This window comes from Clupea harengus, chromosome 10, assembly GCF_900700415.2.
Source record: "Clupea harengus chromosome 10, Ch_v2.0.2, whole genome shotgun sequence".
NCBI lineage: Eukaryota > Metazoa > Chordata > Actinopteri > Clupeiformes > Clupeidae > Clupea > Clupea harengus.
Genome location: NC_045161.1, coordinates 25,929,776 through 25,942,275, shown reverse-complemented (window position 1 = coordinate 25,942,275; position 12,500 = coordinate 25,929,776). Strand labels below are relative to the sequence as shown.

The following is a 12,500-nucleotide window of genomic DNA, read 5'->3' as shown; positions in this document are numbered from 1 at the left end:
GTGTATGTGGCTGTTAAGTCCCTTCATTTGTGTGAGGCAGTGTGAGAGAGTGTGTGTGTTTGTGTGAGTGTGTGACAGAAAAAAATAAAGATAAATGAACATAAAGAGAGAGAGAGAGCGGGAGAGAGTGCGTGTGTGAGAGAGGGAGAGAGTGTGTGTGTGTGTTTGTGTGTGTGTGTGTGTGTGTGTGTGTGTATGTTATCCTCAGTGCCTTTGTCTTTCTCAGCATGTGTGTAAACTGTGTATTTATCCCCGCTCTGCTGTGTACCACACAGATCATTAGCAACATCAAAACACCCCACACACACTTTGAGCAAGGCCATTAGGCTGGACACATGTTGCCCATTACACCAAATCCCCTGCATTTCCCCTCAGCCCCACCCCCTCCCCTGTGTTTACCATAACGCCCTTCAGACACATGGCCCAGCACCTCGCACTGGGAGGCAGCGCATAGAGGCAGCGCATAGAGGCAGCGCATAGAGGCTGCCAGACTACACTCTCCAGTCACCTCCCTGGGAGAGGTGCTGCTAATCTAATCTGCTCTGCTCTGCTCCAGCTGGTAAAGTTTCAGACAAACACAAAACACAAAAGACACACACACTGACAAAGACAAGCTCCCTGACCTGCCTGTCGTGCAGAGAAGGCAAAGACCATGACGTCGTCGAAGGCCCAGCTGTAGTCGGGGTCGGGCGGATAGAAGGCCAGCTCACGGCTGGCACCGCGCCTCAGGTCCAGCAGGAAGGTGGAGTGCACCATGGGCACCGCGAAACAGCCCAGACGCTTCCACTCACGGATGGGGTGGTAGTCAGGGGTGCGCTTGTAGTAGCCCTGGGAGAGGAGAGAAGAGAAGAGAAGAGGAGAGGAGAGGAGGGGAGGGGAGGGGAAAGGAAAGGAGAGGAGAGGAGAGGAGAGGAGAGGAGAGGAGGGGAGGTGTATGTGTGGTGTAGGGTTATCATAGTTAACAAAAAGTAAGACAAACTAAAGCTAGCAGGGAAAAGATTATTATTTTTTAATAAATAAAAATGACAGTATTCAAAAACAGGAAACCTAAATGAAAACTACTGTTAACAATGCAACACTAAAATGAAGTTTTTGTTAAAATTTTCCCCCTCAATTTGCATTGCAGTTGCTATACCACTTTGTCCTATTCTGTTTGACCTCTTGAGAAACACTGGCCTAATAAAAAGCCTTTAGACTGAATGAAATGAATGAATCATATTTGATGTCATACAGTCTTTCATCCAACCTTTGTCAGCTTCTGTAAAGGCTTTCTCAAAAACTACCAAAACTAAACTAAAACCAGTAAATACCTCAAAATAAAACTACTTATGGACTCATAAAACTAACTAAAACTAAAAAGCCAAACCAAAAGACTAAATAAAAATCAAATAGAATGATAACTGGTGGTGGAGGTGGGGTACCTGGGGAGTCATGCCGCACCAGAAGTTGGAGTAAAGGGTGTTGGAGTCCAGCATGGGCGCCACCAGTGTGTGGTTCTCTGCCATCATCAGGTCCAGCAGCCGCGGGTTCGTCAGGAGGTTATCACTGTCTGAAAACTAGAGAGGGAGAGAGAGGAAGAGAGGAAGAAGAGAGAGAGGAAGAGAGAAATAAGAGAGAGAAGAAGAGAGAAAGAAGAGAGAGAGAGGAAGAGAGAAATAAGAGAGAGAGGGAGAGAAGAGAGAGAGAGGAGAGAGAGGAAGGGAGAGAGGGAGAGAAGAGAGAGACAGGAGAGAGAGATGAGAAAGAGAGGGGTGGGGTGAATGCTTTTAATGTTATTAAAAAACACCAAATGAGTCAATATCAATATGACCAGTAAATACACAACTCTTCCAAAGTCCTTAATCATAACACTTTTCTCAATCACATACAAATTCTCTGCATAAAAAGATGGACAGAGGGAAATGGACAAAAAAAGACGGATGACATCAGACCCCTCTCATCTTTAAACACGCCTCAGTCTTTCAGTTCAGTTCTCAGTCGTCACAGTTTCAAAGTGCTTCATGTTGTCGTCCTGATGGAGAGCCTCAGTCGTCACAGTTTCAAAGTGCTTCATGTTGTCGTCCTGATTGGACCACCCTGCATTGAGTCTCTGGAGCTGGTGTGTATTAGCATAAACGAGTCTCTGGAGCTGGTGTGTATTAGCATAAACGAGTCTCTGGAGCTGGTGTGTATTAGCATAAACCTGACTCAGAGTCTCTGGAGCTGGTGTGTATTAGCATAAACCTGACTCAGACACTCTGGCCCCTCAGGAGTCCATGTCATCAGTTTCACTATTTCGCCCTTCAGGATGCTAGATTTTGGGCGCTAATAATATGCATGTTGGCTGGCTTGGCTGAAGTGATGTCCGCTGACACTCCCTATGGATAAGGGGTAATGTAAGCTACAAGAGCTACTGGAGAAATGTAGGAGACAGAGGAGGAGGTGGTATGCATAGCAACACCAGAGCAGGTGATGTAGGGAGAGGTAAGGCGGGTTTAAATCGCCTAGAATGCGGAGGTGGGGTGAGTGACAGCTATCAATCATCCCCTTGGGCTCCTCCCGAACTTTGTTTAGAAAACATAATTTCACTAGTTCGCCTATAGGGATACTGATTTAGAACGCTAATTATAAGCATGTGTGGCTTGGTGACTGACTGTGGTCCTGGGATGCCTATAGCGGAGATCGCCTGAGCGATGTATGCCGACACCCCAAGAGAGCTTGCATCTGTGGTCGCTGCCAGAGGAGGAATCTACAGTTTCAACAAATGTAGAACAAATGTAAGATTGGAAGGCGCCTGAGGACCAATGGCCAAGCGTTTGAATTGCTGCTCTGATCGTCCGTTGACTGCAGTCGTGGTCGCAGTTCCTATCCTAAATGAATCGGCAGAATGGCGTCCTGAGAGGAATCCAGATGTAGAAAAGACAGATTTCATGAGTGACAGGAACCAGTGGAACCAGTAGAACCAGAGGAACCACAGGAACCAGTGGAACCAGAGGAACCAGAGGAACCAGTGGAACCAGTGGAACCAGTGGCGAGGGAGGGGCGCTTTCGTCCGTCACGGAGAGTGGGCTGGATGGTGGACAGGCCTACTGCGAGGATCAAAATGACGCTGTCATGGCTGAAGGTGAGAAGCCAAATTAAAGATGAAATTCGAGTGGCCTTTCTAAGCTTGATCGGTTTGCTCTGTTTGAGGAAAACCCGTGATGCGTCGTCATCTGTGATCTGTAGGTCTGAGACACAGGGACGTGGTCATCTGTGATCTGTAGGTCTGAGACACAGGGACGTGGTCTACGGCGGAATTACAACTGGGAGCCGGGCAGGTAGACTCACCACATCTCAGCAGCCCAAACAGCCAACAGTGTGAGGTCATTGTGGGTGGCATGAATGGTGGTGAGAAGATCAGCAGTAATAAGACGGTGCGGCTGTTGTCTTTAATTAATGCGCCTATTGTGGCGTCAGAAAAGGAGGCGCAAGGACGTTTCTTGAAAATAACAGACGGGTGTACCTGAATGGTGGGATTTTAAATCTTATAGGATGTATTGGTTTGTGTTGAATGAGGAGATAATTTTCCAAGCTTCGATTCAGTAACTAAGTGAGAGACTGGAGTGTGTTTAAAAGTTTACATGCTTAAAAATTGATGTTAAAATACGTCAAGGGAAATGGACTGGAGATAGCTGAGATGAGGGGGGGGTACTGGAAGATGGCTTCCCTTTGGGAACTATGAACGAACAGTCTAGAGCGTAGCGGTCGGCGCTTCAGCAGAGGATGCACACTGTCAGTTTGATCCCCTGGAGCACCCACTTGTGGAGCTCAACATCACGGGCTCCCCAATCAGAGACTTGACTCCAGAGACTCACACTTGCTGTGCATCTGGCAGAGGCAAGATGGTGGCAGGTTTAGGAGTGGGTCCCTCTGTATGAGACTGCCAGTAGTGTCATTAGTGGTCTCACTAGTCTCTAACCCTAACCCCTAAACATCACTTCTCAGCTAATGAAGAGGGAAATGTGAGAGAGAAAAAAGAAAGAAAGAGTAACAAGAAAGTAAAGTAAAGTAGTAAGTATAGTCAAGTAAAGAAAGTAAACATCACACACATTTCACCACTAAATATACCCCAGTGTTTTTTAATGATGTCCTTCCGCTCTCCCACCCTGCTGAGCGTCTCTGTGGCGCTACAGACTGCTGTAAGGCTGACTCAGGTACTCAGGCCCCTTAGCAGATTGAAGCCAGGTGAGCTAGATTAGCGCTGCTGCTCAACTCCACAGGAGGGAAGGAACACTGGGCACCCATGATGGGGGTGTGTGTGTGTGTGTGTGTGTGTGTGTGTGTGTGTGTGTGTGTGTGTGTGTGTGTAGGTGTGTGTCTCCTGAAGGAACACTGGGCACCCATGATGGGTGTGTGTGTGTGTGTGTGCGCGTGTGTGTGTGCGCGTGTGTGTGTGTGTGTCTCCTGAAGGAACACCGTTCACCCATGATGGGCAGTATGCTGAAGAGGTGTTTTAATGGCTGAGCTTTCTTTTAGCATTTGCTGTACACTGCATTTTTCTAAGGTTGTTTTACAACAAGGCACTGGTTGTTTTGGAGAAGTCCTTGGATCACATGATGTTAGTGAATGTGCATGTGAATACGACTGTCAATATAAATACAAAAGGTAAATGTAATTAATATAAATATGAATGAATAAATATCAATGTATACGTAAGTTAGCATAAAAGCAAACAAATATATGTAAACATAAATAGATACTGCATATAAATCAAAACATGTAACAAAAAGGTAAATGCCTGATTAATCACGAGTGCTAATGATTAATTATGAGTGTTTGTGATAGATGATTAAAGATTCATGACTCCAGTGAAGTGTGTTCCTGGTACATTTGATTGAAAACCTGTACTTCACCAAAGCATCCCCTCATCCAGTATACTAACACAGAGACAGAGTGGGGTCTCACCAGTATGTACTCTAGAGCAGTACTACAGCACAGCACCCCCTCATCCAGTATACTAACAGTGGGGTCTCACCAGTATGTACTCTAGAGCACCCATGATGGGCGTGTGTGTGTGGGTGTGTGTAGGTGTGTGTGTGTGTCTCACCAGTATGTAATCGGACCATTGCTCACGCGCCGCCTTCAGGGCAGCTTGTCTGAGTTTCATCACGTGGTTGAAGCGAGATGGAGGCCAGTGCTTGGGTCCCCACTCATCTGTGTAGGATCTGAGAGAGAGAGGGAGAGAGAGAGGGAGAGAGAGAGGGAGTTAGAGTGAAAAGGACAGACTAGGGGGAGAGAGAAGGAGGGAAAGGGAGGTCAGAGATAGAAAGAAAAGGAGAGAGAGAGATAGAGAGAGAAGAGACAGGAAGGGAGAGGGGAGCCCCACAGATTAAAAACATCTCTCCACTGCATGAATGGTTCTTTGTATTATCTGTACTGATAATATGACTGGGTGTGTCTGTGTGTGTCTGTGTGTGTGTGTGTGTGTGTGTGAGAAATGCGGTGTGCGGTATGCGGTGTGACAGAGCATATGTGTGCAGGTGTCCTATGCATGGTTGTGTGTGAGTTTTCACGATCTATGTCTTTGTGTCTGTCTTACCCATATCTGTGAGTGTGTATGCTTGTGTACAAGTGTGTTTGTAGGTCTGCTTGGATGTTTATGTTTGTGTGTGTGTGTGTGTGTGTGTGTGTGTCTGTAGGTGTGTGTGTGTCTGTAGGCGTGTGTGTGTGTCTGTAGGCGTGTGTGTGTGTGTGTGTGTGTGTGTGTGTGTGTGTGTGTTCTGACCGTGGCTCCTCCATTGGTCTCCACTCCACATAATGGTACTGACTCTGGACCTCCTTCAGCCACTCCCTCAGCATGGCGGTGGTGTTGTCTATACTGTGGTCCGTTGCTGCCCTGCAACACACAACACACAACACACAACACACAACACACACACACACACACACACACACAACACACACACAGAGGGAGAGAGAGAGAGAGACCATGTAATTATATACACGATATAGGAACAATATAACTAATACACACCACAAAAACAACTTTGTATAAACCTCAACATCTTCATTTGTGAAATCATTACTGCTAAAGCCAACCACTTAATAGTCACTGAGTAATGGAAAGTAGTACACAGACATACCCCACCCTGCCCTCTCAACAGCGTGGGGAGAACCTCACCACACAACTCTTATTTAATGATAAATAATTGGATGGAGCAACTGTGTGTGTATGTGTGTGTGTGTGTGTGTGTGTGTGTGTGTGTGTGTGTGTGTGTGTGTGTGTGTGTGTGTGTGTGTGTGTGTGTGTGTGTGTGTGTGTGTGTGTGTGTGTGTGTGTGTGTATGTGAGATAGAACAAAATAAAGACAGAAAGAAACTGCCAAGGAGAGAGGGGGCAGATAAATAAACAAAACAATGTCTATGAATGTGTGTGTTCATGCATACAATGGTCATGAAGCAGTGTGTGTGTGTGTGTATGTGTGTGTATATGTGTGTGTGTGCGTGCGTGTGTGTGTGTGTGTGAGTCCCTGCCTGTGTGTGTGTGAGTCCCTGTCTGTGTGTGTGTGTGTATGTGGTGGTGATGATGACATAGTGAGTGATGGAGCTCCACACACATGGAGCAGCATGAAGAGGTCACTGTGCACACACACACACAACACACACACACACACACACACACACACACAAACACACACACACACTGCTTCTTTCATTAGCAAAGGAGCATTGCTCTACAATGGGAAGAGCTCTTGAGTTCTGCCAGGGTTCCCAGAGGAGAACAAGCACCATCAGGAGGAACCGGTGGCACCTCTTACCCAGCATATGACAGGGAACGCGGAACAACGGCAGAACCAGACGACCTATAGCCTGCCAACAGATTGTCCCTCGGTTACAATGGAGGGGATTTACAGCTGAATTATACCATAAATCCCCTTCAGCCTGGGTTTAACACACATAGATTACGCTTAATCCTGGTCAGATAACTGACTTTTAAGCTGTGCATTTTTACATTTTAATACATTTCAAAAACTGTACATCTTAATATTAGATTTTAACATTTGTTTTTCATAACTAAATATGTTTTAGTGTTTCTGCTGAGCCATAGGGCCATAGGTCTCAGTGTGTCTCTTGGTGCAATGGAATGACCTAATGCACCCACAACTGAAATGTAAATAATAACACACTGCACGACAAATCCCAATGCAGAGGGCAAAACATGGCCTGTGCGATTCCCAGGTAAGCTGCTCTATCACTTACATGCACACACACACACACACACACACACACACACACACACACGCGCGCACACACACACACACACACACACACACACACACGCATACAAACACACACACACCCACACACACAGTGGTACAGTGGTTCACTGAGTCACTGCTGGCTAACCTGCTGGAAAGCTCCACGGTGGAGAGGCAGGAAGAACAGCATGTGAAAGTAGCCACAAATAAACACAGCTCAGCAATAGTACACAAACCTGCACACACACACACACACACACACACACACACAGAAGCACACACACTCAGCTAAAACATCTTGTTTATCACTGTCACTGTTACACCCTGTTTACTGTCCCTTGTTCATTCAGTTTAATGCAAACACACACACACACACACACACACACACACACACAGAGGCACACACACACACAGAGGCACACACACTCAGCGAAAACATCTTGTTTATCACTGTCACTGTTACACCCTGTTTACTGTCCCTTGTTCATTCAGTTTAATGCAAACACACACACACACACACACACACACACACACACACACACACAGAAGCACACACACTCAGCGAAAACATCTTGTTTATCACTGTCACTGTTATACCCTGTTTACTGTCCCTTGTTCATTCAGTTTAATGCAAACACACACACACACTCACACACACAGTAAGCACACTATCACAGACACGTGAACACACTCATGCTAGTGATATCAGTGCACCAATGCAGAGTCTCTTTTCCATTCTCTCACAGGGGTGTTCACCAGAAGGTTAATAACCTCTCTCTACGGCAGGCTGTAGTCACCAGCATGTTTAACCTCTCTCTACAACAGGCTGTAGTCACCAGCTTTCATACATCCACCACCATTGTCCCTGTGTCCAAGAAGACAGCAGTTAAAAGCCTCAATGACTATCGCCCAGTTGCTCTAACAGTTATGAAGTGCATGGGAAGGCTGGTACTGTCTCACATCAAGGCCGTCACACTCACTGATCTGGACAGCCACCGGTTTGCTTATCAAGGAAACAGATCTACGGCGGACAAGCCTCAACACTTCATACAGCTCTGTTCCCCCTGGAGCATCCAAACACACATATCAGGATGCTATTCCTAAACTTCACCGTCACGTTCAATCCTATAATCCTCCAAAGCGGAAGACAGACTCAACAATTTGGGATAAGCGTCTGGATGATGGACTTCTTCACTAACAGACCATGATTGATCAGAATGGGCAACCACGCATCCTGAACACAGGTGTACCGCACACAACCACGCATCCTGATCACAGGTGTACCGCACACAACCACGCATCCTGATCACAGGTGACCACGCATCCTGAACACAGGTGACCACGCATCCTGAACACAGGTGACCACGCATCCTGAACACAGGTGACCACGCATCCTGAACACAGGTGACCACGCATCCTGATCACAGGTGACCACGCATCCTGAACACAGGTGACCACGCATCCTGATCACAGGTGTACCGCACACAACCACGCAACCTGAACACAGGTGTACCGCACACAACCACGCATCCTGATCACAGGTGACCACGCATCCTGATCACAGGTGTACCGCACACAACCACGCAACCTGAACACAGGTGTACCGCACACAACCACGCATCCTGATCACAGGTGTATCGCACACAACCACGCATCCTGAACACAGGTGTATCGCACACAACCACGCATCCTGATCACAGGTGTATCGCACACAGCCACGCAACCTGAACACAGGTGTATCGCACACAACCACGCAACCTGAACCAGTCTCCTCACCCATGACTGCACCCTCATCCACTCCACTAACACTATAGTGAACTTTGCTGATGACAACACTATAGTGGACTTATATCCGACAATGACAGACACACACACTCACACACACTCACACTTGCACACACACGCATGCACTCATAACCCCCACTCCCCCTCCACACACACACACACACACGCACACACGCACACACACACTCATAACCCCCACTCCCCCCCCAACACACACACACACTCGCGCGCGCACACTCTCACACACACACACACACACACACACACACGAGCGCGCGCACACACTCACACAGTGGTTGAAATGGTGTTGAGCTGGCAGTGGGGTGGTGCTGAAACAGAAACCGTTACTCTTGAGCTTTGGGTCATATTCAACTCTCACCTGGATCCCTCACCTACCCCCTTACTGCCCCTCACACACTCCCTTCCCTCTCTCTTCACATCCCTCCCTTCCCTCTCTCTTCACATCCCTCCCTTCCCTCTCTCTTCACATCCCTCCCTTCCCTCTCTCTTCACATCCCTCCCTTCCCTCTCTCTTCACATCCCTCCCTTCCCTCTCTCTTCACATCCCTCCCTTCCCTCTCTCTTCACATCCCTCCCTTCCCTCTCTCTTCACATCCCTCCCTCCCCTCTCTCTTCACATCCCTCCCTCCCCTCTCTCTTCACATCCCTCCCTCCCCTCTCTCTTCACATCCCTCCCTTCCCTCTCTCTTCACATCCCTCCCTTCCCTCTCTCTTCACATCCCTCCCTTCCCTCTCTCTTCACATCCCTCCCTTCCCTCTCTCTTCACATCCCTCCCTTCCCTCTCTCTTCACATCCCTCCCTTCCCTCTCTCTTCACATCCCTCCCTCCCCTCTCTCTTCACATCCCTCCCTTCCCTCTCTCTTCACATCCCTCCCTCCCTTCCCTCTCTCTTCACATCCCTCCCTTCCCTCTCTCTTCACATCCCTCCCTTCCCTCTCTCTTCACATCCCTCCCTCCCTTCCCTCTCTCTTCACATCCCTCCCTTCCCTCTCTCTCTCTCTCTCTCTGTCTCTCTCTATTTTTCTCCTTCTTCCATCTCTCTCTTTCTCACTTTCTCTCTCTCTCTCTTTTCCCAGTATGTACACAGGGAAGGAAAAGGCAAGACAGAGTGAGCCTATTTACCTCATGAGAAGGGGTTGCTGTGTCTGCAAGAGTACACACACACACACACACACACACACACACACACAGGGTAGCTTTCCACTACTTGCTGTAACATTCCTCTCCGGGCTCTCCCCACACATTAGCGCTCGTGGCGCTGCAATGATAGCAGGCTAGCGACAGCACTAAAACGCCACCTGCACACACACACACACACTTCAGTTCAGCTTTATGTGCCAGATAACAGTGTAGACACATGTCATTACATGCCCATTACACACACACTCGTGTCGGTGATGAGTGTTCACACTAGCAATTCACATCTTTGAATTGTCTATGCAAGTATGTACCAGTACCAGCCCACCTCCACACACACACACACACAGGGAAAGGAAAGGAGCCTGTGTGATGGTTTTAACATTCAGACGGTCACACCAGTCCCTAACCACATCTCCAGACAGAGACAGAGAGGATACAGCTGGACTGGGAATTCATGCTTGAGAGAACAGGGGTGATCTAAGATGTTATGACTGCGATGTGTGTGTGTGTGTGTGTGCGTGCATGAGTGTGTATGCTTTTGTGTGTGTGCGTGTGTATGAGAGAGAGAGAGAGAGAGAGAGAGAGAGAGAGAGAGAGAGAGAGAGAGAGAGAGAGAGAGAGAGAGAGAGAGAGAGAGGGTGTGTATAGTCTGAGACAGATATGTCATGGTTCTTTGACTCAATTTTTGCTTTATGAGTGTATGTTATTATGAGTGTGTGTGTTGGGGCAGTTGGGATTAAAGGTGCTGGAGGCCAATGCTTGTGTGTGTGTGCGTGTGTGTGTGTGTGTGTGTGTGTGCTTTTATACGGGTGAATCTGTCATGTCTGATCACCACTCCCGGGCAAGCAACACCTGACACACCAATCACGAGTGAAAGAGCACTCCTTTTACGACTTCTCTCTCTCTCTCCTCTCTCTCTCTACTCTCTTTCTCTATCTTTCACTCTCTTTCTCATCTCTCTCTCTCTATATCCTCTCTTTCTCTCTCTCTCTCTCCTCTCTTTTTCTTTTTCTCTCTCTCTCTTCTCTCTCTTTCTCTCTCTCTCTCCCTCTCTCTCCTCTCTTTCACTCTGTTTCTCTGTTACTACATTCTGCCTTTCTTCAGGGGAATACAAGCTTTGCTGCATGCTGTTTCCTAAATGCTTGATGTGCCTGACTGAGCAGACACCAGTCTGTGTGTGAACATCGTCTGAGGAACATTCACACAACACACTGAAATGATTCCTCCATTCTGAGTCAGCTCCATCCCCTCACAAAGATGGATTTATAAAGTTCCTAACCAAAACAGCTAACATCTAAATAAAAACATCCTTGGCCCTGCCACATCAGTAGAGTTCCTGGAAGACCTCGCACTCCATCAGAACACAAGTGAACAGGCACTGGCATGGATCCTGCTCGGCAACATGCTGTAGAGTTTGGAAACGCAAACCAGAGAGCAACTTATATTGGCACAGGTCTGGCCCTAATCATCTGATAATCTGACAAGGACACGGAGAAGGAGAAGGAGAAGGATTCCACCAGCCATGATGTCACCACGATGGCCTTCTGGTCTGTAGCTGACAGGAAGACAATATCAACTGGAGTGTTTGTCTAGGCAAATGTCTGTAGTGCTAAACTCTAGACATACTGTGAACTAAACATGTCCATAGTTTTATGTTGATTGATTAAAAGTCTTTGGTAGGTAAACCAAAATTCTTGTCCTGCTCCTTGCCATGTGTGAGTGTGGTAGCTTTTTCACATCTGTTTTCACACAGGCAGGGGAGGATGTTGGTCTATAGTAACTTTAGGTTACGTTCTTCCACTCTCTCTCTCTTCACACACGCACACACACACACAAACACAAGCACACCCACAAGCAAACACACACACACACACACACACACACACACACACACACACACACACACCCACAGGGCGCCTGCACACTGACTTTTTTTCCAGAGCCGAGCTGAAGGCTGGAACCTCCGCATGCTGCGTGGCTTTTATGTAATGCGCCACGGCTGGACTTGGCCTGTGCGGAAGAGCATACTAACGACTTAAGTATGCACTAAAAAGTAGCATTAAAAAATGCAGCAGAAGGTTATTGTCAGTGGCATTTCTGGAGAAGCTGTTTTAGCAATCTGATGTTTTTTGGGGGGTTTTTTCCAACAAAAGATGAATATCAGTTTCTGAAACCCCATGTGTGCTAGTTTCATCCATGCCCAGAGCTGACGGTATACAGTGGGCAATATACGATATGTAAAATGCATCAAGCACACCAGCATTATTTAAGTTGATATTTAGTTTCTATATCTTTTGGGATTTATGAGGATTAAATATAGTTGTATCCTAGTCC

General features: G+C 47.3%; 1 protein-coding gene across 1 annotated transcript in view; it reads right to left on the bottom strand.

Annotated features, from left to right (window-relative positions):
- The window catches only part of colgalt2b (collagen beta(1-O)galactosyltransferase 2b), a 36,716-nt gene that overhangs the window by 12,784 nt on the left and 11,432 nt on the right, over positions 1-12,500 (bottom strand). Inside the window, exons 2-5 of the mRNA XM_012821696.3 lie at positions 5,747-5,857; positions 5,069-5,186; positions 1,422-1,556; positions 624-828 (exon numbers count right to left, since the gene is read on the bottom strand). Coding sequence (XP_012677150.1) covers positions 624-828; positions 1,422-1,556; positions 5,069-5,186; positions 5,747-5,857 — 569 coding nt within the window. The remainder of the gene's footprint in view (positions 1-623; positions 829-1,421; positions 1,557-5,068; positions 5,187-5,746; positions 5,858-12,500) is intronic.